Source organism: Lygodium microphyllum, chromosome 19 (assembly GCF_053477565.2).
Source record: "Lygodium microphyllum isolate KBCC chromosome 19, Lygodium_microphyllum_v1.1.10, whole genome shotgun sequence".
Classification (NCBI taxonomy): Eukaryota; Viridiplantae; Streptophyta; class Polypodiopsida; order Schizaeales; family Lygodiaceae; genus Lygodium; species Lygodium microphyllum.
Window position 1 is genome coordinate 131,224,944 of NC_141153.1, and position 26,582 is coordinate 131,251,525.

Here is a 26,582-nt window from a genome sequence, read left to right on the forward strand (position 1 = left end):
TTTCATTTGAGCAAGTGAGCCACACTTTTCAACTCCCTCCCATCCCACCATTGTCTTCTCGTTATTTTGATCTACTCACATCTTCATTCCAAAATCTTGAATTACATTCCACTTCCACTCAAAGCACACTAGGGTTTGGATCTTGCATCTCAACTCCCAACACCTTCTCATTCAGCATCCCACCATCTACCTATCCTCCATCCACTCCATCTCTTGGTGCATTGTTAGGGGAAATGCCACCCTTTAACACTATACCTTTCATATACCCCCACTTTACCACATCCTTACACATTGGGATGGCTGTGATGGGCATCCCCCTCACTACCCCTGGACACTCACAAACCCCCCCACACGACCTTTCATATGTAAGGATATCCATCCTTTGCTTATGGATTGTTGTCACACATCCCTTGGATCATTCTTGTGCTGGGATTTCCGTGCTTTGCTCCCCGTGTCCCTATCCCTCCGCCTTGGGCTCCACAGGAGGTTACCATGCCCTTACCCAATTTGCCCTTGCCGACATTTGGATCCGCTATGTACACTTTTCATATATATGGTGGGCACTCTGGGATTCCTTTCCAATTATACTCCACTCCCTCGCCCCATCTCCCTTATTCAACCTACCCCCATTATACGCCTTCTCCATCTCCTAGCACTACCACTTTTGTTGCAATGACTAAGAATGCCTTCACGGATAAGTCATATTTTAATGGGTCGAATATCACCACTTGGTCGAACTTTATGCAACAAGTGCTTGAATCTCAAGGACTTTGGGACCTCGTTATTGGTGAGTTAATGCAAGGGTTGCTTCTTGAGTTTCACTCTCAATTACAACATTCTCCCCTCACATCTGAGTGTTAGAGCTATCTCATTGACTGCTATGTGGCTCGAGATCGCACTCGACGTATCAATCTCGATTTTGAGCTTTAGGAGTTTTCCATTAAGGAAGAGGATGATCTGAAAGTCAAGCTGGCCGAGTATCGGTAGTTACTGACCGAGTTTGTCACTACTTGCTCCCCGAAGTTAGATGACCATTAGGTTATGTTATTCTTGAACAAGTTGCCTGACAAATACTTCCATTTTATCCAGCACATTATCTCACTTCCTAGATTGCTAACCTTCTACTAGTTTGAGTGCCAGTTCTTGTGTTATGCATGGCTGCATGATTAAGTCCACACATATCTATTTAGATGGGCAAGGGTTGGTTGTCTCTTCTTCGGGAGGAAAAATGGCTAGTAGCCATAACTCGCAAGATACAAAGGCAAGCCAAAACAAGGGTGACACCACTTCCTCTGAGAGAACCAAAGAATCATGACCCCTTTGGTAGTGAATTTTTACGAAAAATAGGTTTTACACACACTGCTAGGGGTCGGGTGTTGAGAAACCACTTCTTTAGTTTACACACTTCCTTTAGGGTTTCTCATTGATAGCCCTAAAAAGGGTTGGTGTTCGTATTTTGATCTCTTTTTCAGTTGGCGTCCACACAGTGGTGCACGACCCTAGACAACTTCTGCCTATAAATAGGTAGCCACTTCATTCATTCTCAACCCACTTGAGTCATTCTTCACTCCTCTTCCTTGGTCATTCCGATACTCTTTCTTTCTCCCTCTTGCATCTCCATTGCCCTCACACCCCTTCAGGCGGATATTGTGGTTCATGGTGGGCATCTATCTCTCTCCTCCAACATGGCGACTTTCTCTCTCATCCTGGTGTTATCTTAGGCCAGCTTGCCATCATCGTTTGGCTGCTTGGAGGATTCTCCACATCCTTGGCATCAATCCACATTAGTTGGTATTAGCTTCTTTCACCTGGCGACTTGCTGAGATCTGTGTTTTGGCATTTGGAGGCCTTTGCATTGCCTGGTGTCAGTCCACATTACCTAGCGATGGCTTCCTACAACTTGGCAAACTTCCTTGGTGACAATTATCAGCTTTTGGGCTGTTCGTGATCTGCGTTTTGCAGCCCATTATCCTAGACATCTATGTTTGCTGCTCCTAGGTCTCAAGCGCCATCATTTATCTAGTGTTTTGCATCCTAGCTCACTCCTTGGCATTTGAGGATTGTAGTTTACTCCCTCGACAACTGGTGATCATCCTCTTCATCTCTCATGGCATTAGAAGATTGTGGTTCGCTCTCTCGACAACTATCCTTCACATTCCAGTGCTTACTTCGATAGCCCACTGCGCGGAGAATTGTATTTTTCTCCCTTTACTATGCATATTCCCATATGTGTCATTGCTTGATTCAAACCGGACAGTGCAATTATCTTTTGAGTTTTGGCTCCACTGTATTAGCTTTTCTTCTCATAGTATGATTCAATGCATCATCATCGTGTTCTTCTTGTGTTTCTAAGTTTCTCTTCTCTCTTAGTGTTTGTTGTACACAGTGTTGCTCCCCACAAATCCTATTGTTTCTTTGGTCTTTGTCATTTTTTAGACATGGTATCAGAGCTAGAGGCGCTCAGTGAGCCACGAAGATCCTTTGCACCAGAGAAGGCAAAGACAGGTTGCGGATTTGGCATCATCTACTGATTTCCCCTCCTTCATTTCCGCTGCATCACCTGGAGATAGAGATACCCTTCTCTTCCTCTTCCACCCGCCCTTCCCTTTATAGGTTGACACTCCTTGCTATGACTTCTTCACAGGCAAATGGACAGACCATTGGGTGCTCCTCTTTTGGCATCACTGGCACCCCCATTGATGCTTCCCACCTTAGACCTTTGCTTTCTACCCCGCCGGAGTATATGCCTCTACCCCCAGACACTCGTTGTGCCATCTCTCCCTTTTGGGCCACAGAGAGCTTATTTTGCACCAGCTTTCAGATTTTGATACTCAATGCAATAAGACGCACTTGATGCGCACTAAGTCGTTTTGAGCCATAGGAGGATTGACTGGTATCTCGGCCTCCTCGTGATTGCCGCAATGCGCTACGGAGGTTGCTTCTACTTTTCCTAGGGTTTTAGGAATGCCATCTCAACAACCCACGGCTCAGCAATATACTTCATCAAGAGATAGTGATTGTTGGATACCGTCCCCTCGACAATCCACTCCTTTGCGGGATAGTGGCTACTCGACACGTTCGATTACTTCAGCTCCACCATTTGCTCCATTGAGAGACAATGACTGTTGCCCACACCCTTGGCTCAGCCTTACCTTTTTCCATTTGTGATTACTCAAGTTTGAGATGCCACCTCTGGAAGTTCTTCGTCGTCTTCGATATCCTAGATACCTTATACGGCATGACCGGCGGTACTTTCTTTGTCATCAGATGATTTAGAGTTTGCAATCCATGAGTTTTTAGATTCCCTCTCTCTCGCAAACAGAGGTTCAGAGGGGGATATACTCTCTTTGCCCTTAGAGGGGGCTTCTACTTCTTTGGCTTTAGAGGGGGCCCCTGAACCTTCACGTTCGGGGGGGCACCTACTCATCATGAAATTTGTCACCCACCTTTTACTCCTTTGAAACAGTTGTCCTCGAGTAGTCATTTCTCCTATTGATACCCAGGATCTTGAGAGACCGCCTAGATTGGGGCCTTGGAGGTTCAGTCGCGACTTGGTGATGAGGCCTTTAAATTCCTTCTAGCATGGAGTTACGGAGCTAGTGGCTTCTCTCCCAAGGTGGAGTTAGGTTCTACACTTCATCCCGTCTCCTGTTCCTTACTACATGTTACCTTTTAGGTGTTTTGGATCTCTAGGATCCTCTACATCTTCGTTGTACAGGCCTCACAAGCCTAAACTAAAGGGCCACCACTTGAGACACTCCTTCGGGAGACAGGTGACGAGCTTGAATGACGACGATTGTGACTCCATCCAATCACTTTTGAGGCGAGCAAGGAAGCAAGTGGTGTCGTGCAACCAAGGTCTCACGCCCTAATGCCAATCGTGCAAGGGAACACACTTGCCGCGCGAAAGAGTCTAGTGAGCCATGAGGTCGCTCTTCCCTCCGAACTTGGTCTCAACTCGTGGAACCACGAGGTGGGTTCGAAATACGGCGTCGCCATGGTGTAGTTCTTCAAGAAACGGGGTAGCGCATGTGGTGACATGTCTGATGCCAAGTGAAGGAGTTGCGCAACAAACTTGGATGGCCCAAGTGATTGCAGGATCCTCACATTCTCAATGATATCAACAAGAAAATGGAGATACGCCAAGTCAGACAACTTGCTCTTCAACATCGAGAAGCTGAATTCAGCATATGCAATGTGGCAAAGGCTTGAAGAATTGTATGCTCAGAAAAGTGCAGCTAGCAAGGTTTATTGGTTGAAAAAACTGATGGACTTTCGCATGAAAGAGGGTACAGCCATGTCCCTACATTTGAATGAGTTTAACTCAATTTTCAGTCAGTTGATTGCTTTGGATTTTCATATTGATGAAGAGTTCAAAGCTACCTTCTTGCTATGCACTCTATCTAAAAGTTGGGATACTTTCAGGACAGCTTTGAGTAATTCGAATGCTCAGCTGTTTTACTTTGATGTGGGGACTTCTTTGCTGATGGAAGAACTCAACAGGTAGAATAACTCAACAAATAAGTCTTCAAACGCATTACACACTAGAGGCAGATTTCAGCATAAGAGCAGTTTTGAAAATAGAGCACACAACAAATCTCGTGGAAAGAATGTGGAGTGCCATCATTGTGGCAAAAAGGGGCACTGCAAAAGGGATTTCTTTCAACTGAAGAAAGAGAAGGGTAAAAACAAAAACAATGAAGCCAACATGGCTGAAAACAAGGACAATGAGCCTGTCGAAAAGAGCAATGTGAAAATAGAAGAGGTTAATGTAGTCACTCATGATAATGACAGTGATGGTGATGTACTTCTTGCTTCTTCTTTGAGTGCATATGTATTGATTGTAGATTTTGAGGATGATATGCACACTTGGATACTTGATTCAAGTGCATCCTTTCATATCACATCACATCATGAGTGGTTCTTTGACTACAATGGTGGTGTACGTGGTGTTCTCCACTTGGGAAATAACTATGCATATAAAATTGCAAGCTTTGGCCACTGTGAAAGTGGAATTTCAGCATGGCTCCGTGTTTGTTTTGCATAATATGAGACGTAGCTCAGCTCAAGAAGAGTTTGATAAGTACAGGCCAACTAGATGATGAAGACTATCACACCACCTTTGGGGATAGCAAATGGAAAATATGTAAGGGTTCTTGCATTGTTGCCAAGGGATCCAAAAGTGATACTTTGTATTTTTTACATGTATCTAGTGTGCGTGGCCATGTTGTTGCCATAACTGAGCAGCTAAGGGTGTCTTTGAGGCATAGCCGGTTGGGGCACATGAGTCAATCTGGAATGAAAGCGTTTTCTCATTTGGGTTATTTGTCGTCTTTAAGGTATGCTGATTTTGAATAGCGTGATCATTGCATTTATGGTAAACATGCTCAAACATCACATAAAAAATCTCTCTCTTAAAGTCTTCACCCTTAGAGTTAGTATATTTAGATGTATGTCAAATGCCAGGGTTATCTTTAGGGGGGAAGAAGTATTTTATTACCTTTGTTGACGATGCCACATGCAAAGTTTGGGTTTATCCAATCCGTCGCAAAGACGAGGCCTTGGATAAATTTGAAAAATTCCTGGCACTTGCTGAAAATTAGACCAACAAGACGTTAAAATGCCTTTGCTCTGACAACGGTAGGAAATATGTGTCCAAAGCCTTTCAAGACTTTTGTGACAGCAAAGGGATTAAGAGGGAGCTTACTGCTCCTCATAATCTGCCCCAAAATGGTGTTGTAGAGTGTATGAATTGGACCATTCAAGACAAGGTCTGTATAATGTTGTCACATGTTGCTTTACCCCATGGTTTTTGGGCAAAGGCTGTTATAATAGCTGTACACTTGATTAATCGGTCACCAAACAGGTCTTTTAGGGGGGTGGGGGAGTTCCCCAAGAAGTGTGGTTGGGCAAGCCACCTTGGTATGCACATTTGAAAGTATTTGGCTATGAGGCATTTGTCCACATATGCAAGGAAGAACACAACAAACTTGAGCCAAAGTCCTGTAAATATATTTTTCTAGGATATGGTGATGAAGGTGAAATGGGTTATAGATTATGGGATCTCAAGAAAAGAAAAGTAGTACGTAGCAATGATGTTATCTTCCGGGAAGATCGCATGCACAAACAATCCAAAAGAACAGAGGAGACCTGAAGGGTTATATTCTGGGAGGATGTACCAATAGGACAACAAAGAATGCCCATTAGACAGAAGCAAATACTTGTTGAAAATGTCCCTGAAAATGTAGGGAATGATGCTGTAAATGATAAGCAGGATCTTGCCCATGATGTCCCACAAATTCAGCAAAAACATGTACACTTGGAACAACCTGAACTAGTTATACATCAAGCTGTACTTGCTAAACAGCTGTTAATGTAGATTTACAGGTTGAACAACCAGCAAATATTGACCACTGGGTCTGTAGGTCGACTAGAGTGCAAAAACAACCAAATAGATTTGTTCTTGGAGTAAACTATATGGTTGTTTATGTCATGTTAACAGATTGTGGTGAACCGTTATGCTTCTAGGAAGCAATGGATAGACAAGATAATAAGAAATGGCAAAAAGCAATGCTATCGGAGATGGAATCTCTCATGAAAATTGACACTTGGGATTTGGTACTTTTGCCAAAAGGACAAGAAGTGCTACCCTGCAAACGAGTTTACAAAATGAAAGTTACTTTTGGTTCTTTGCCTAAGTACAAGGCACGCTTGGTTGCTAAAGGGTACAAGCAAGAACATGGAATTGATTTTGATGAAATCTTTTCTTCTGTAGTCAAAATGACTACTTTGCGAACCATCTTGGGCTTGGTTGTATCTGAGGACATGAAACTCATACAGATGGATGTAAAAACAGCCTTCTTACATTGTGATCTGCATGAGGAAATCTATATGTAGTAGCCTGACGGTTTTGTTGCAAAGGGGAAAGAGCACATGGTATGTAAACTCAACAAAAGTTTGTATGGGCTGAAGCAGACACCACACGAATGGTATCATAAATTTGATATATTCATGCAATCTCAGGGATTTCATCGTTCTCAAGTTGATCATTGCTTATATACCAAGAAGGCAGCAGATGGCAGCCTTATTCTCTTGGTTTAATATGTGGATGACATGCTAATTGCAGGCAAGGATGTTCATACCTTGGACTCCTTAAAACAGAGTCTACACAATAGCTTTGATATGAAAGATCTTGGTGAGGCAAATCACATTCTTGGCATCTGTATACTCAGAGATAGATTAAAGGGTCTTCTTTATCTGTCACAGCAGGAGTATATTACGAAAGGTTTGAAACGTTTCAATATGGAAGGGGGAAAGCTATTAGTGTACCATTGTCTCCATATGTGAAACTTAGTGCAGACGATAGCTCTACATTATTTGATGGTAAGGCTGAAATGGCCAAGATACCTTATGCTTCAGCTGTGGATAACTTGATGTATGCTATGGTTGCTACACGTCTTGACGTTGCATTTGCGGTGGGAGTGGTTAGCAGATACATGGTATATCTTGGCAAAAAGCATTGAGAAGCAGTGAAGGGTATCATGAGATATCTTAAGGGCACATAGGATTTGTGTATCTACTTTGCTAAGTAGAAGTCATCTGTTGTTGGTTTCACGGATGCAGACTATGCTGACCATCTTGATTGTAGAAGTCTACTTCAGGATATGTGTTTATGTTCACAAGAGGAGCAATCTCTTGGATATCTAGGCTGCAAAAGTGTGTTTCAGTCTACTACAGAGGTAGAATATGTGGCTGCCACAGAGGCATGCAAAGAGGCTTTATGGCTTTCACGTCTGGTGAGAGAGCTTGGGATTACATATATTCCTATCCTCCACTGTGATAGTCAGAGTGCTATCATGCTAGCACGGAATCTTGTCTTTCACGCAAAGACAAAGCACATATAGGTGAAGTATCACTTTATCCGGGATGTACTTGAAAGCAAAGGCGTTGATCTTGTCAAGGTACATGCAGATGATAATCCTGCAGACCTTCTTAGGAAAGGTCTTCTAGCCAAGTGGTTTGCTCATTGCCGCCAAATGATGGGGGTTGGATAGTATATGTGTCTTTCAGCTTTGTACATACAGACACTTAGCTGATTCTTTCCTCTACCTTTAGGCACGTTGCCTTTAGGTGGGAGGTTGTTGCGAATAAAGGCTCACCGTGCCCTTTACCATGTTTGGGTGTGAACACATCCTTACACTTTGTACTTTGTATATATTCAAAACCTAAAATGTGGTACATTTGTCATTGTACCGAATACCCATTCTGTCGTGCTCACTCTCTCACTCTTTTGCTCTCAACTCTCTGCACCTCACTCTCAGCTCAGCTCACACATAGACTCCACAACACTAGGATCTGTGTTATATGTGCAAATAGTAGTAGTTATGATGCTTGTGGCATTGGGCAGCCACTATTATTGTTGCAAATGGTTCTAACTTCGTGCTTCTAGATGTCTTCTTTGTGCTTGGTATTACAAAGAACTTGCTGCCTGTCTCTGCTTTTAACAAGCATGGCTTTCAGGTCATCTTTGAGGATGACAAATGCATTGTCAAAGATAGGGAGATGGATTATGTACTCAGGCTATTTGGGACCTTGTATAGGGTTTGTTTTTGTTGGATACCTATGATGCATAGTCTCATGATGCTCTAGCAGTCACTACTCTATTGCCCGTTATGTAGAATGCGGAGCTATGGCATGTCTGTTATGGACATGAGTTTTGGGAGCTTGATGACCCTTTAAAGGTGTTATATGGTAGATGCATTGCCTCGAGTGGAGACTCCACCTCCTCATGCATGCAAGGGATGCATTTTGGGCAAGATGCACAGATTTGCCTTAGAAAAGGATGGGCAGTGCGTGCTGTCCGGAAATTGCAGCTCGTTCACTCCAATGTTTATGGTCCCATGCGGACACGTGCACTTGGAGTCCAATTGCTCCCACTTATATACATTAAGAATGAAGGGGGGAACTTGCTGATTATCATTCTTTATGTAGATGATATGCTACTCATTGGACCTTTAGAAGCAAATTGCAGATTTCAAGCCTGAATTAAAACATGCATTTGCTATGTTAGATATGGGCTGTCTATACTATTATTTGGTGATTAAGTTCACCTAAAATCAGCACAATATCATCATCTCACAGTCAGAGTATGTGGATAAGCTGTTACATAGGTTTAATATGCAAGATTGCAAACCTATGTGCACTCCTATGGAGCCAAGCTTAAAGCTATCTATGCATGATGGTGAAGAGCTATCCTATTCTGCAATTTATAGCTAGGATGTTGGCTCTCTTATTTATCTTTGCAACACATGCCTTGACATTCAGTATGCAGTATCTTAGGTGAGCAAGTATATGCATAGCCCATGGACTATACATTGGCAAGCTATTAAGCGGATATTCAGATACTTGCAAGGTACTTAGTCACATGCATTATTATTTCACCAGGGGGAGGGGAGACTTGCAATTACAGGCTTATAGTGATTCAGATTGGGTTGGTAATGCAGACACTAGGCAGTCTACTAGTGGACACTGTTTCTTTCTGGGCCGTTCATGCATTTCATGGCTAAGCAAGAAACATCCTACAATGGCTACCTCGTCCTGCGAGGTTGAGTACAGGGCAGCCTTCACGGCAATAGTGGAATGTGTATGGTTGCATAGATTGTTGGGTGATCTACATTTATCGTTGGAGGGTCCTACATCCATTCTTTTTGATAGCCAGAGTGCTATTGTAGTGGCATGGAATCTTGTGTTTCACGCTCACACGAAACTTATTGAGGTGCACTACCATTATGTTAGAGAGAGATGCTATGTAGGAGAGATCAACTTGATGTATGTTCCTACAGAGGAAAATGTTGCAGGCATTTTCACCAAGGCGCTACCTCGTGAGAAGTTTGAGGGTTTTCGCAAGTCCTTAAACTTACTACCCTTTGGTGATTGATCATTCCTTTACTTTACGGCATTGGCATTGTAGGGGGGTGTTAGAATTTGCCAATTCTATGGATAGTGCCCAATGTTTTAGTCTTTAGTTATTTTTCAATTCTTAGTGTGAACTCAACTACAGTTATAAGTTGTGTCACCACTCTTAGAGTTAGAGTTAGAGCCAGTTAACTTTAGTTGAGTTACAATTAGGTCTATTTTAGACCTATCTTATACCTTTCATTTTCATTCTTTCAGTTCAGCAAGTACGCTCTACCCTTTTGCTTCAGCACACTCGGGGATGTCAATGACGAGGGAAAGGTGATGAAGTATCATGTGAAAAAGAATGGTGGTGTAATGCGTTGGTGGAAACAACTTAGGATCCGTCGAGTGGTGCTTTGGACAATGGGATGCATTATATGCTATATGCTGAAGAATGCTCATGTAGTAGGTGCTACTTGGACAGTGTCCCTTGTGGAAAAATTGTTCACTTGTCCAAGCGCCCCAGTATTGCAAAAATGAGATTGGGATGAGTAGTGGGGGCAGCTTGTCTATTTATAAATGGATGGATCCTCCCAGATTAGGGTTTGGCTTATGGGACACAGAAATGCTTGAGGATCATGTTTCTTTTTAAGAAAAGTTTGGTAATTTTGATTTTTGGGGCTGTTATTAAGAACTAGTTAAATTTAGAATGCATTTTTAGCTCAACACTTTGAAATCGGAGAAATAATATCCCCATGGGAAACATCCTTTGAATCATGTTGTTTGGTGTGGGTGATGAAGAAATCACCACTGATAGGATGGAAGAAGGTATTTGATGGTGTGATGGAATAGAGGCGAGACAAATCCTAGAGGTGTCTTGTTGAAATTGAGTAGAAGAATCGGAGGGAGGGATCTCACAAATCCACTCAGAAGAGAGGAGGGTAATCACAAATGATGAAATTGGCTGCTCTTGTGGGGGCACAAGTAGTGGACAATAGGTTATTTCTCTTGATGGAGTAGATTGTGGTATTGGAGTAGGTGGTAATCAGCTAGTGTCTCTTGATGGAGTGGACTACAAAGCTAAAAGAGTCCAATATCCTTTTCTCTCTTGATGAAGTGGACTGGAAGAGCCAAGGGGTTGTGGAAGCCTCTAGACCCGAAAATAGGTGGAGGAAGCCTCCCCAACTTGTTGCGGGTGTCTCTAGGAGGGCTTTTTGCCTTGTGATTTCTTAGAGTCTCCTTTTGCTCACAAGGGCTTAGCGTATTTCATAATATGTTATTACTTTGAGCATAGAGATTTAAAAGCTAATGCATAACAATCTTTGTTGTTTTGAACAGTGAGGTGGCATAAGGAGTGCCAAGGGGTAGACACATACTCTGGTGGGTAGGGAGCAAAGGCGGACGATGACAATCTTTAGTGGAGTTTCTTTGCACAGTAGGTATACTCAGTCATAGCACCATGTCTTAGACTTGTAGTAGGAGGGTGGGCAGGAGAAGAATATAATGGGGCTTCTCGATCCCTCGGATAATGTAGCGGAATGAAGAAGTATTGGAATATGAGAATGTTGCTGCTCCGCACGACCTTTATTCGCCTAACAAAGAACAAGGATCTTTAGCGCTTGGGGCACCTTTGCTTTGATACTATTTAAAGAAGCGATAGGGTTTGTGGGGAGGAAACACAATATGTACTACAAACAGTGTGACATAGAAGTTAGAAAATAGAAAGTGAATGAAGTTATGGATTGTAAATGATGCGAATACAATGGAGGAACGAGCCTCAGGGTTCCCTGTCTCTAAGACTATTATTGAGGTGAGCAAAGTCAACTTGATGACGCCAATCAAAGCTTGGAGATGACTGCACTATCTTGGCAGATCAGGTGGCAGCACCTGTGAATGTGGATGCTTTGTGGAGGAAGCAAAATGCAGTCTTTCGGGTAGGGTGATGTTAGAGAAGACACCGGGTGATGATAGATAGCAGTAGAGGGAACGAAGCACAATCTTTAAGAGCTGTCGATTATAAAGATGATGTTGTAATCTCTCCATAGTGATGGCTACTATTAAGGTGACTGCTGGGCAGCCAACTGGAGGAGAAAACCTACAAAAGTGCCAATGAAGATCTCTCCTTATGAGGGGCTGCAAATAGGAGGAGAAAACATAAAAGTGACGACGAAGATCCCTCCATATGACTCGTTGCAAATAGGTGATTATTGGGCAGCCCTTTAGGAGAGGAAAAATGCAAAATCGATGATGAAGATGATGATCAGCAATCCAAAGTTGCTCTAAATGTAGAATACCAATAGGGCAACCTGCTGTAAAGAACACTCAGTGGTACAGGCAAAAACAGGTCAGTAGTAGCAAAGACAAAGTATGCTGATATGGATGATTGCTGCAGGAGCCTCAGAGGATGCTGGATGGCTCTGTTATAAATGGGTGGATGTAAGAATGCCTCACATGCCCTATTATAGGGGATTTTGGAGCATTTTTCCTACCATGTGCTATAGGTACCAATAAATACAAATAAAGCCTTTTTGGGGCTGTTAATGGAGCCCACAATTAGGAGTCAGTGCAATAAGATTAAATGTGAATGCGTCTTATGACTTTAGTTGCTCAATAGGGATCCCTTTTGGTAGGATAGCTGAAGGCAACGAAGCCGTGATCATGATTGCTTTAGCAAGGCTGTTCATGACAAGCAATGAGATTCGGCTATTTTTACTTTCTATGGTCATGGTTCAAGTATAATCAACATCAACATCGGTGCTTGTATGGATGTGCATCTTGCATTTGGCCAATGCTGGAGTATCCATGGTGCTTTTGGTGTCATTGTTGCATGTATTGTGATGTTAACAGTTATATATTTCGAGCAGACTTACTGCTGTGGTATGGGACATGGTGGTGATTCCTAAGGATCTGTATATTATCATCATTGTATATTTTATTGTACTTATTTATGTGATCTGAGAGAGCTGTTAGTGTATAGATCATGAGTTAGGCACTATTGTTAATTGGCACATTGGGCCTCGCATTAATGAGCTGGGTGGCTCCATTTATGGTTGATGTTCTGAATATTGGGTGCTTGATCCTGTTGGGTCTCTCCCTTTATTGCCTATACAGGCTCCCGTTCCTTATTGTATTGGATCATCTAGAGGGAGGGAGACTGGAGGCACTGCTTGTCATAGTGTGCGCTGGTATGCTGGTGGTAGTGTACTAAGGTTCAGATATGAGGATCACTACTACACCTGTGGTTTGGGTAACTTTCTGGCAAGATTCTAATGGATTTGGCCCTTCAATTGCCCTGCAACCATGATCGTTTTGTGTGTACACTACCAAGGTACTCATGTCCATTCTAGCTAGGGGTTACATAAAATGCCAAGAAGGCTTAGCATGCTCCAAGGGATGGACTACACTGCTGTTTTGTTAGAGGCTGTGAACTGCAGCAATCTGCTGTCTGTCTGATCTGTAGTGCTGAGAATCAACACACATGGATGTGGGTTGCAATTCTAATTCAGATGGCTAAACTTCCTGAGGCACCCAAAATAGTGTCACCGCTCCCGCTAATTTTGCGAGAAAAAGGCTCCCCACCATGACAACTTAGGAGGACCTTTTGCAATATTGCATTGACTTTGGTGATTCTAGCCTTCTCTTCATCTTCTATTTCACATATTTTGTATGAATGGTGATGGAATCTTGTATCACGAGCTTCATTTCCTCACACTTTTAAGAGCGAGTTGTACCTCTCTACATAAATAGCCTTCTTAGGGTGGGAGCTGCTCCAACACTGATCATATTAAGTTGGTATTGTGGGTCTACCAGAGTTCTTTTTGCTGTCGTCACTCTAATTTTTTTTCCTTTAAACATTGGTATGGTTTTTGTGCAGTACTAACTCCTATCTGTGTTGTATATCCTTGGCAGTAAATACCAGTATAGTACTTTGATAGAGCCAGTGTCTAGAGCATTGCATGACCTTTGTGATCCGGTCATTTCATATCTGTTATCTGCTTGTTTCATGCCCAGAAGCCCTAACATACTACTACTAAATCTGGACATATACTTGCACACGTTTTTTGACAAAACACTCCATCAAGTACTTGCATTTGTGGAATATCAAGAACAAGTTTGCTGCTTTTGTGTTATGTGAGTGGGCCTGAAAATTTAGTAGGATGATGGAATTGTGATCAGGATGCTAACATGCTACCAGTGCCATGCTCTCTTTGGGCAGGGCTTTGGTCAGCAAGGGCTCTTTGATGGTGTGGTGACCTTGGTGAAGGAGTTGAAGGCATCAAAAGAGTGTGTACTAGATCACGTTGCATATGGAGTGATTATTGATGCGTATGTGTCATCTGGTTCTTCTTCAGGTTCGTTGAGAAGATGATTTGGTTGCATATGGAGTGCTTATTGATGCATACATGTCATCTAATAGTCCTTCACGTTTCTTGAAGACAGTCTGCTTAATTAGCCTCTTTTTTGAAAGTTCATTTTTGTCATGGTATGCAAATCGCAAACTTACTTATGATTAATTCAGGGAGTGTTATATAATGATGTTAAACTGTCACTTATTGCAAATCGCACTTGAGTTGGGCTACGAATGATGAGTCTTGTGCCCCTTATCAAGCTATTTATTGCATGTGGGTCCTCTAGTAATCTTGCAGATATAAAGAACAATACTTTTCCAAGACAAAACGATTGCCTTTTTGGGATTGTTGCACGTCCTTCAAGGAAATACCCTTAGATATGACCAAATATATATAAAACCAAGACAAACTGACTGCTTTTTTGGCATTGCTGCACTTCCATTGTATGCCGATGGTCTTTAAGAAAATAGTCTCCCTCCCTTAGATATGACCAAATCTATATAAAATCTACTCGTTTTGAAATCCCTTTTGGCGGGAAATGATCCTCTTGTTAGTTATATGCATAGGCTACAAACTTTGTAAGTTCTGCTATATGGTTCCTGAAATGCTAAGGCAGGCAAGACTGGCAATGGGGCACATAATGAGCTCCCAAGCTGGCTGCTCTAAACAATAGCGTCCTGATACAAAATGTTTGGGGTGGGGGAAGTGGAGGAAAAACCCAAATTGGTGGGCTGTACAGCTAGTGACTCTTTCCTCCTTTGTCATAGAGCAAAGGATGTGTTTCCCGGATTGTAAGATCTCCTCATTGCAAGCTAGTTTAGTCACTCAGAGGAGAGATCATGAATCAGCACAAGGTATCATTTATAAATTTGTCATAAACATGGAATTTCACGCATCATCAAGAGTCCAAGAGACATTTCGGGTCCAGTTGATTGGAAATTAAGAAATTTACAGCCTCTCCCCTTGTTTACTTTGTCTATTTCCCTTTTGGAAACACATACACCTTGTTTTTTATGGAATGCTTGTTTCATTATAAAAGGTATAATGGATGACTAGATGCAAGACATCGTGATATGTAGATGTCTTACGGCGAGACATCTTATAACAAGAAACATTTATACAACAGTCCTTGCTGATTTTGAGGAAGATATCCAAGATCAAAGGAGTTTTGAAGAGATAGTAAGTGAATGTCTCAAGTAGACCAAAGAAGACCTGGTAAAATCAGGGTTTTGTGCAATGTAGATGTGTACAATGCCTCTACCAATTAAAGTGAAATCTGAAATGGAAGAGACAATAAGCCAAAAAGCAAATTTGATGAAAGGCTACCCTGATATGATTTTATAATTGGTACTACCTATAGCTTATTGGCCACATGGCCATGGCTGCTCTTTTATTGAATATTGTGGGCATGAACATGCAACATGCTGGACTCAAAAAGGAACATGCTGAATATGAACATGAGCAAAAGAGGAGTTAGAAGATGGCAAAGGGTGGCAGCCTGTTTGCTGAACTAAACTTTGCATTGATATGAAGACGAGAGGCTTGTCCAAAGAGATTCCATATGTCCAATACATTGTGGAGGTTATCTCGTTTCACTTTGAGAATCATGAAAGTGCCAATTGCTAATGATTGGCCCACAAAATGTTCACTAGAGGGAAGAGAAAGACCAGCCAGCAGTCTCGTGTCCGCCAAATGAGATAGTATGGAGAGGACTGGATGGGTTGCCATGGCAAAGAACAAGGGGCTTAAAGGGTCGCCCTATCTAATTGACCATCCAAGAGTGAATGGCTTAGTGATCCCACCATGCAGCATGACTCGTGAAGAGGCATCCGTGCTGATTGTGTGTATTAGACGAGACATGCACATACTAGAACCCATAACATGCGTAAGCTTTGCCACAAAAAAACAATCCTAGTAATCAAAAGCCTTTTCGAGATCCAATTAAACAAGCATGAATTCCTCCTTAGAGTGCTTTGCATAGTTGATGGCCATGTGAACATTCAACATGTTGTGCAAGATATTCTTGCCCTTGATAAATCCATGCTGATTAGGGTGCACAAGGCAAGCTAGGTGCTTATGGAAGCCGTTAGCCATGACTTTAGAGAAGATATTATACATAGGTCTCATCAAGGAAATGGGTCGCCAATGCTTTAGCATCGAGAGTGATGACACTTTCGGAATCAACTTAATGACTCCCACCTTCTATGAGGTAGGCATAATCCTAATGTCTCCTAGACTTGTTGGCACATGGCTATCCAGGGTTTAGCCAAACCGGTAGAACTAAGCATAGACTTAAAAAAACTCATTGCTCAAGCCATCCTATCTTGGAATTTTGTCCTTAGGTAGATGCAACAAAACATCCATGACCTCTTCCTCATAGATATCTCTGTCTAAGTCATCATGCATATCTGGCGGTGTTTGATCCTTGACCAAGGTATAGAAAGCTAAGTGGGCCTAGGTGGTCTGCTGAGTAGGAGATGAAGAGCCAAGAAGGTTAAGGAAGTACTCTCTACACATATGCACAATGGATTGCAGATCTGTAATAACCATGTGGCCTTGTGCATACTGAAGTCAAACTATGTTCTCTTGACCAAGAGAGACATGGAAGCCTCGAAAAATTTTATGTGACTAACATGAAGCATCTTGTAAACTCTCAATCAAGCTTTGCAACATGACTTGGTGGTATGATGTCAATTGGAACTGCTGAATGAGATTTGTTAGCCTTGTTGCCAATCGTAGTAGAAATAGATCATTCAGAGAATCAAGTAGTAAAGAGCAAACCAAGGCTAGCATTGCTTTAGGAGCTTGCTGACAGTGCGTGCAAAGAGAAGCATGATGGATACCATAATGCCTAGCAACCCTTTGCACATTATGGAGCAATTGCTCAAAAGTGTCACTGCCCCTAGAGGGGAAATCAAGCAAAAACTTGTCAACCAGTTGCCCTATATAACCATTAAAGAATGAATGCTTTAGATAAGATGAATTGAAATGCAATGGGAGCAGTCTCAAGAATTGTGCAAAAGGGGTGAGAGGGTGTGCAAGCATGACAAATTGCAAAGGGAAATCATCTGACAAAGCATATTGTTGCAACACCCACATGTCCAGAATCTTTGGTAGGAAGGTATCATCATGGATAACATACATGCGGTCCAAGTGAGACCATGTGGTAGAATATTGTGCTAACTAAAAAGTAAACCTTGAATCGGATGGGCGGAGCCAAGACCAAATGTATTGGTTTAGAACATCCATTTCAAAATTATGCCACACACAACTCTTAGGTGCATCCATCACAGAGTGCTTGGAGGTAGACTGCAAATGATGAACACACATTGAAATCTCGCATTAGCACTCGTGGTCTACTAAGACACATACAAGCTTCTAGATGGTCCCATAGACCCCATCTAGATGAAGGATCATTATAGAGGCCTACTAGTGATAGAACCTCTCCTTGGAATATAATTTCAATAACTAGAAAATGGCCATGGATGTCATGTCAAGAAAAGTGACGGTATGATATGTACTTATACCATATCAAAGAGATAGTAGGGTTTGCAGGGAAAAACACAATGTGTATGGCAAACACTAAGAGAAGAAAAACTCAGAAATTGAGAAGAAGAAGATGATGAATGATGAATCATTGAGTCATATTGAATGAATCAAGTTGATACGATGGAGCAAAAGCTCGACGATGACCACACTGTCTTGGCTAATCATGCGGCGACACCTAGAAGAAATTTGCAGTGTGAAAGGAGTGAAACTCAATCCTTTGGGAAGAGGTGTCGATGATGAGGGAAAGAGCTGCTCTATGGAGGGAGCAAAATGCAGTCCTTCGAGTAGTGGAATGTCAGATAGACTTTGGAAGATGAAGGGCAGCAATAGAGAGAGTGAAATGGAGTCATTAAGAGCTGTCATAGATGATGGATATGCTGAAATCTCTCTAAGATGATGGTTGCTACCAAGGCGATCGCTGGACCATTAGCGCGTATAGATTTGGACATAGTGACAGGCAACGGTCGAAATAGCCCCCCAAGATGCCGAAATGCCGTTTCGGACCAAAATCCATTCCAAATCGCGTCCGTGTTGTTTGGGATGTTCCATGTCTCGTTCCTAATAGGGAATGCAAGAGTGAACGCGTTCCTTGCTGTGTTCCTTGTTAGGAATGTGACAGGAAATGCCACGTGGCATAGAATTTACCTGCAAAGTGACGAACTGATTGCCCCAATCTACCATTTGCCAAATCATGTACTTGTCTTCCACCAACGTTGCCTGTAGCCTGCCTGTCTCTCACTCATGTGCCTGTCTTGGCTCTACCCACGACACCACATGAATTGATTAAAATATTAATTTGTCATTGTGGATTATATACCTTGTCTTTAGTACTCCACATGAATTATGAATTAAATATTATTTTTAAAATTAATTTTAATGTTTTAATACCGTTCTCATTCTTGCAAACCCATTCCCTAAGTTTGGTGTCCCCGTCACTATTCCCATCCCTGTTTCCTATTTTCATTCCTCGCTTCATGTTTCGATGGATTTGGATCATAAGGGGTAAAATGGTATCCATGAGTCCGTTAGAACTCGTCCATCTTGTGGTATCAAGATCTCAGCGCTTGCTTCAGCCCATAAAGAGCTTTTTGCAACCAAGCGAAATACCTTGTTAGTCCGGTTAGCAGAGGAAAAGCCGGGAGGCTGCTCCACATAGACTTTCTCCTCCAAATAACCATTCAAAAAGGTATTTTTGATGTCCATTTGATAGATTGGGCAACTGTGGTGAGTGGCAAGTGTAACCGATAGACAAAATGATGTCAGCCAAGCATTAGGTGCGAAGGTTTCTTAATAGTCAATGCCATGCTTTTGCATGAAACCTTGCACTACAAGGCGAACCTTGTATTTGTCTAAAGTACCATAAGTCTTTAGCTTGGTTCCAAAGATTCACTTCGTCCCAATGGCCTTCTTGTGATAGTAGACCTAGCTTAGTAGGTAGAATCTCAAATGATGTGAGCGAAGGTGAGGACAAAGAGCCCAGTGCAAAAAACTACACGATGTCCTACTCTTCAAAGACATCCCTCCTAACAATCACCTTGTTCGTCTGAGGATTGAATAAATGATAGGCTTTTGCTTCGAATGAATAGCCCACAAAAATCAAGAGATTAGCTCAAGGGGTGAGCTTTTCTATCTTGTCATTAGAAGTGTGCGTATAAGTACGACTATCGAAAACTGTGAAGTGAGAAGTAATAGGCTGAGAGCCAAAAAATACCTCATACGGAGTCTCTTTAGGGATCATTAAGTTGGGCATCGGTTTAGGATGTGACAATCTGGTTCCTATGCTCTATGACTCCATTCTGTGCAGGGGAGTTGGTGGAGGTGAGTTGGCATGCAATGCCCTGCTCCTATAGAAACTCAAAGAACTCATGGGAGGTAAACTTTCCATCAGAATCACTCCTTATAGTACCCATTCGACGACCAGTGTGGTTACGAACGAGTAGCACCCAAGCACTGGAATAAGTAAAGGCATCAGACTTGTACTTGAGGAAGGATGTGGGACCACAAAGATCTACATGAACGAGCAAAAGGGGTTTAGCATCACGAGTGAGAGAGTGCTGAGGAAAGGGTGTATGATACTGCTTACCGAGCTTACATACTTTATAGACCTCTTGAGATAGTTTTAGGCGAAGAAGGCCCTCAACCATCCCCTGACGCGGCAGCTCATAAAGAGAGTTGTAGCCAAGATGTCCTAAGCGGAAATGCGAAAGACGCTTAGAGTTTGCGGGCTCCTGTGTAGTGGCCAAAGCTTGGAAGTGATGGAATTCCAAATTATGAACAGTCGGCTTGGTTAAAAAGTGGGTCATGTGGTAAAGGCCATTAGGCTATGCCTTGCCGCGAGCAATCACTAAACCACTATGAGAGTCTAAGACCTCTATTGTGGTTGTTGTAAAGAAAATTGCTCGCCCCAACTGGCAAAGTTGCTGAACAGACAACAAGTTCACTCCTTATAGTACCCATTTGACGACCAGTGTGGTTATGAACGAGCAGCACCCAAGCACTGGAATAAGTAAAGGCATCAGACTTGTACTTGAGGAAGGATGTGGGACCACAAAGATCTACATGAATGAGCAAAAGAGGTTTAGCATCACGAGTGAGAGAGTGCTGAGGAAAGGGTGTATGATACTGCTTGCCGAGCTTACATACTTTATAGACCTCTTGAAATAGTTTTAGGCGAAGAAGGCCCTCAACCATCCCCTGACGCGACAGCTCATAAAGAGAGTTGTAGCCAAGATGTCCTAAGCGAAAATGCGAAAGACGCTTAAGAGTCTGCGGGCTCCTGTGTAGTGGCCAAAGCTTGGAAGTGATGGAATTCCAAATTATGAACAGTCGGCTTGGTAAATAAGTGGGTCATGTGGTAAAGGCCATTAGGCTATGCCTTGCCGCAAGCAATCACTAAACCACTATGAGAGTCTAAGACCTCTATTGTGGTTGTTGTGAAGAAAATTGCTCGCCCCAACTGGCAAAGTTGCTGAACAGACATCATCCAATGAAGCGAGATTTGGACCCCTGTTAGTGGGAAAATTGATGCTACCTTGGGCCTAAATTGTGACCAAGGAGTTATTTCCTACATGGACACTCCCAGTTGTAGGGGCTTTGGAAATAATAATTTCCGCTCTAGGATTCATGTGATGGGTAGCTCCACTGTTCACAAGCCAAATAGGTATTGATGTGCTCGCTTTGATGAGTGGGCCTGTGCAAGCACCTCATTGGGAGGCAACTCACAAATGTGAATGAGACTCGTATCCGATGTCCCCTCCGCAAATTAATCAGACGAACCCTCTGGAGTTGAGTAGTTTGCCGATTGTGATGATGGACCAGTGGTAGTGTGGGTTTGGCCTCTCCATTGCCCTTGTTGAGGGTTGCCACCACCCAACTTCCCGTGTTGGGGTTGCCCGACTGGGGTGTGGGAGTTTGATTCTTGGATTTGGGCTGTGTGCCTCTTACCTTAGATCGACACTCATTGTCATAATGGCTAGCCTTTTGACAATGTTGACAATACCTATTCTTTTTAGGTAATTCTGCCATCTTGGTTTAAGTGTAGGTTGATTGTTTCCTTGGGATTCACTAGCCCTATTTTAATTTTGATTTGAATGAGTTTTGTGTGCGCTTGTCCTATTGCCCCCTTTGAGAAGATGCAACAAGAGTCCTCTCTATTGAGGACGTGTTATGAAATTGATCGAATAGCCGTGGGTAATGTAACAACTGACACTCAAAGCTCATTAAATGTGGGCATCTGAGGCTGGGAAATCACTTGCTGCACAAAATGGAAATATTTTCTTTGCAGTTTGTTAAGGAACAGGGTAACTTGATTGTTAGAGGACTTAGGAGCTCCAGTGGTTGAGAACTCGGCGGCGAAATGCCAATACTCAGCCAACTTGACTTTTAAGTCATCCTTGTCTGTGATTTTGAAATTTTGAGCTCATGATCCAAATTGATGTGATGGGTCATATCCCAAGCTATTGGGAATAAAGGGCCATTGTCCCTTTTATATGTGCACGGGTGTGAACACACCCTTAGCACATTGTACTTTCATACGTATATCTATCTAAAACCTAAAGTGGTACTCTTGTCATTGTACCGAAAAACGTGTTCACTCTCTACTCTGCTCACTCGCCACTCTGTCTCTCTCACTGTGCGTAAGGTCTATCTACCTCGATCTCCGTGTCTATCCTTTTCCTACAAACCGGTATCAGAGCCACAATGGTTCGCTCAGGCCATAAGCATTAGTCGCCAGTTGCAAGCCCGGTAGATGAGAAGCTGTTGACCAGAGGCTATAGTGGCAGGAAGAAGTCGTATACTGAAGACTAATGAATAGGTCGTGCAAATAGCCAACGAACAGGTTGTGAAGAAGACCAGCGCGGGTGCTCACGATTGGGTGGCAAGTCCAGTAGGGACCAGGCGATAGCTGTTGACGACGACTGGGGAGCAGCGATCGGGCGCTGACGAGCTGTGACCAGCCCGTGACAGACAGGCGACATGCTTCAGACGGAAGCCGGCTGGGTTCTAGGCACACGGGCCATGGCGACTAGTGCAAATGGCGACGGGACTGTAGCAGGCGCTGACGAGCACGACCAGCCGGTGGGCGTGATGGTCAAGCGACGCCTAGCAGGTCAACAGACCCAGTCCCCGTCAGATTTTTTCAAAATTCAACCTTTAAAAAAAAAAAATTGCTTCATCCATTGACAGGGTTTCGCGCGCGTAAGAGGAAGATCTCAAATCTGTGCTAAATCGGCTCAGAAATTTGGGGCTTTTCTCGAATCTGGGGATCTCAACACAGAATTGGACAATTTGACTCAAAAATTGCAAAGTCGGTGCACTTTTGCCCGGGAATTTTGGGGTTCTTTCACATTTTAGTGAAATTCTTTCAATTTCACTGAAATTAGTGCACGCAGGGCTTGGAAAATTTGGTGATTTGTTCAGATTTGGTGCGAGGCAAGATGCAACAGTGATATTTGTCTCAGAAATTGCAGGAATTTGTGACATTTTGTCCCCGACATTTGGGCTTTTCATGTACATGCACAAATTGGGCTGAAATTGACCCAATTTCTCGACATTGAGGCACATTGGACCCCGTGCAATTTGGGGCTTTTGCGATTTGGGCAAAATTTGTGCAGCATTTGGTCATTTTATGTATATGTAGGTTGAATTCCGCGCAATTCGGACATCAACACTTGGTGAAATTTGGGGGTTTTGCTGAAATTGCTTTATTTTGGCAAAATTGGACAGTCCTATGCATGACAGAGGAAATGTAGATGCGTGTTTGACACTTTTGAGCACAAAATTTTGGGGCTTTTGACCGTTCGTGTCGAATTTTATGCCCGTGGGTACACGTACAACAGAAATTGCAGCTGAAATTTTGGGATTTCTCATGTAATGTGATGCACATGCCCTTTGGATTAGCTGTAATCAGTTGGATAATGCTGTAGCACTTGGTTTGGTGCTTCTGAAAACTGAATTACATATCTGAAATCTGTACTTCTGCGTGGTCATTTATTGCTGATTGGTACTTGTTGGTACCTTAGTCACTTGGGTGACAATTTGGGCCTGCATTTACTGATTTTTTGGTCACATTTGAGCTGAAAACCATGGCTGGCAGCAATGACAGCAGTAATTTGATGCATATAAAGAAGCTTGAAGGCGCACATGGATTAGGACGATTGGGATGAGTTGAATGAGCTTGCACGCTCAACCATAGAGCTATCGATTTCTGATGTCTTGCTCTTCAACATTGAAGGTTTGGATTCTGCATATGCTATGTGGACTACACTGGAAGAACTGTATGCATAGAAGAGCGCTGCAAGTAAAGTGTATTGGCTGAAAAAGCTTATGGATTTGCGTATGAAATAAGGTACAGCAATGTCTACTCGCTTGAGTGAGTTTAACTCCATTTTCAGCTAGCTGGTTGCCTTGAAGTTCATGATTGATGAGGAATTCGCTACTTTCTTACTTTGTACTCTACTAGAGAGTTGGGATACATTCAGAACTGCTATGAGCAATTCTAATGTGATCCTTTTGTATGCTGATGTAGAGAGTGTTCTACTTATGGAAGAGATGAATCGGCAAAACAATGCATCCAGTAAGTCTTCCAGTGCTTTGCATACTAGGGGTAGATCACAACAAAAGGGAAAATATGATGGCAAGGGACACAGTAAATCACGTGGAAAAGATGTTGAGTGCCATCATTGTGGCATGAAGGGTCACTTTAAACGTGACTGCTACAAATGGAAGTAAGAGAAAGGAAAAGGCAAGAAGATAGTTGACTGCAAGGAAGAGAAGAAGGACAGTCAGCCTAATAAAAGCTGTGTAAAAATTGAAGAGGTGAATGTAGTCACTCATGACAGTGACAGTGGGAGTGATGTACACTTTGTCTCTTCACATTTTGGTGCACGTGCTCTACTTGCAGATGCAAATGATGACATGCATACCTAGATTCTTGATTCAGGTGCTTCCTTTCATGTCATTCCTCATCGTGAGTGGTTTTCCGCATATACAGGGAGTCGACATGGTGTTGTCCATCTTGGGGACAACTATGCATGTGAGATTGCAGGTATTGGCCGTGTGCAGTTACAGTTTCAGCATGGCTTTGTCTTTACACTTCAACATGTACGGCATGTACCTCAGCTCAAGAAGAGCTTGATTAGCACAGGGCAGCAAGATGATGATGGTTTTTATACCACCTTTGGTGATGGAAAATGTAAGATCTGTAAGGGATCCAGGGTTATTGCCAGAGGTTGCAAGAGTGATACGTTGTATCCACTTTATGTATCTAGTGTGCGTGACCATGTTGTTGCCGTGACCGAGCAGCCAAGTATTTCTTTGTGGCATGGCCGGTTGGGACACATGAGTCAAAAAGGAATGAAAGTGCTTTCTCGTTTGGGTTACTTGCCTTGTCTTCGTTATGCTGATTTTGAGCACTGTGATCATTGTATTTATGGCAAACATGCACAAACTTCTCACGAAAAGTCTCTTTCTTTGAAATCTTCTCCTCTTGAGTTAGTACATTCGGATGTATGTCAAATGCCAGGATTATCTTTAGGGGGAAAGAAATATTTTGTTACCTTTGTCGATGATGCTACACGGAAAGTATGGGTTTATCCTATTCGTAGCAAGGATGAAGTGCTTGACAAGTTTCAAAAATTCTTTGCATTGGCTGAAAATCAGACAGATAAGACACTTAAGTGTCTTCGCTCTGACAATGGTGGGGAATACGTGTCCAAAGCCTTTCAGGCATTTTGTGACAGCAAAGGGATAAAGAGGGAGCTCACTGCCCCTCATAATCCATCTCAAAATGGAGTTGCAGAGTGTATGAATCGGACCATTAAGGATAAGGTCTGTACGATGATGTCTCATGCTGCATTACCCCATGGTTTTTGGGCAGAGGCTGTTATGATAGCCGTTCACTTGATTAATTGGTCACTAAACAGGTCTTTGGGGAGGGGGAGTTCCCCAAGAAGCGTGGTCGGGCAAGCCACCTTCATATGCTCATCTGAAAGTGTTTGACTGCGAGGCTTTTGTGCACATTCGTAAAGAAAAACGCAGAAACTTGAGCCAAAGTCCTATAAATGCATTTTCCTAGGATATGGTGACGAGGGTGAAATGGGGTATAAATTATGGGATCCCGAGAAAAGGAAAATAGTACGTAGCAATGACGTTATCTTCCGGGAAGATCGCATGCACAAACAACCCGAAAAGACCGAGGAGGTCCGTAGGGTTGTATTCCGGGAAGAAATACCTTTTGGACAGTAAAATGTGACCACTGTACAACAGCAAATACCTGCTGTAAACGAACCTGTAAATACAAGAAATGATGCTGGAAATAATCAGCCAGCTATTGCCCATGAAAATGAGCCATTACATGTGTAGGAACAACCAGGACATTTTGGGCTTGGTTGCAGTTGAGGATATGGAGCTCATACAAGAAAATGTAAAGACTGCGTTTTTACATGGTGATCTGCATGAAGACATATATATGCAGCAGCCTGAAGGGTTTGTTGAACAAGGGAAGGAAAAAATGGTATGTAAACTCAAAAGGAGTTTGTATGGGCTGAAACAAGCACCAAGAGAATGGTATCATAAGTTTGATACATTCATGCAGTCCCAAGGCTTTCATAGAAGTCAAGTGGATCACTGCTTGTACACCAAGAATGCAGCAGATGGCAGCTTGATTATCTTGGTTTTGTATGTTGATGACATGCTGATTGCTGGCAGGGATACTCATGCGTTGGATTCATTGAAGCAAAGTCTTCATGGCAGCTTTGACATGAAGGATCTTGGGATACAAATCACATTCTTGGCATGCGAATACTCAGAGATAGATCTAAAGGCTTACTCTATCTATCTCAGCAGGAGTATATCTTCAAAGTTTTGTAGTGTTTCAATATGGAGGGGGGGAAAACAATTGGGGTTCCATTGCCTCCATATGTGAAACTCAGTGGAGAGGACAACCCTACATCTGATGATGAGAAGGCTGAAATGGCCAAGATACCATATGCTTCAGCTGTTGGCAGTTTGATGTATGCTATGGTTGCTACACGTCCTGACATTGCTTTTGCAGTGGGAGTGGTTAGCAGATATATGGCAACCCCTGGCAAGAAGCATTGGGATGTAGTGAAAGGTATTATGAGATACCTCAAGGCACAAAGGAGTTGTGCATCTGCTTTGGAAAGCAGAAGGCATCTGTTGTTGGCTTTACGGATACAGACTATGCTGGTCATGTGGACTGCAGGAAGTCCACTTTTGGTTATGTGTTTACTTTCACAGGAGGAGCGGTCTCTTGGATCTCTAGGC

General features: G+C 42.8%; 1 protein-coding gene across 4 annotated transcripts in view; it reads left to right on the top strand.

Moving 5' to 3' along the window:
- Positions 1-26,582, top strand: part of LOC148020388 (pentatricopeptide repeat-containing protein At5g10690-like) — a 75,765-nt gene that overhangs the window by 20,325 nt on the left and 28,858 nt on the right. For 3 of the 4 annotated variants that reach the window (XM_087700681.1, XM_087700682.1, XM_087700679.1), the window contains exon 8: positions 14,093-14,249. In XM_087700681.1, coding sequence (XP_087556807.1) covers positions 14,093-14,249 — 157 coding nt within the window. The remainder of the gene's footprint in view (positions 1-14,092; positions 14,250-26,582) is intronic. The other variant, XM_087700680.1, reaches the window with a different exon arrangement.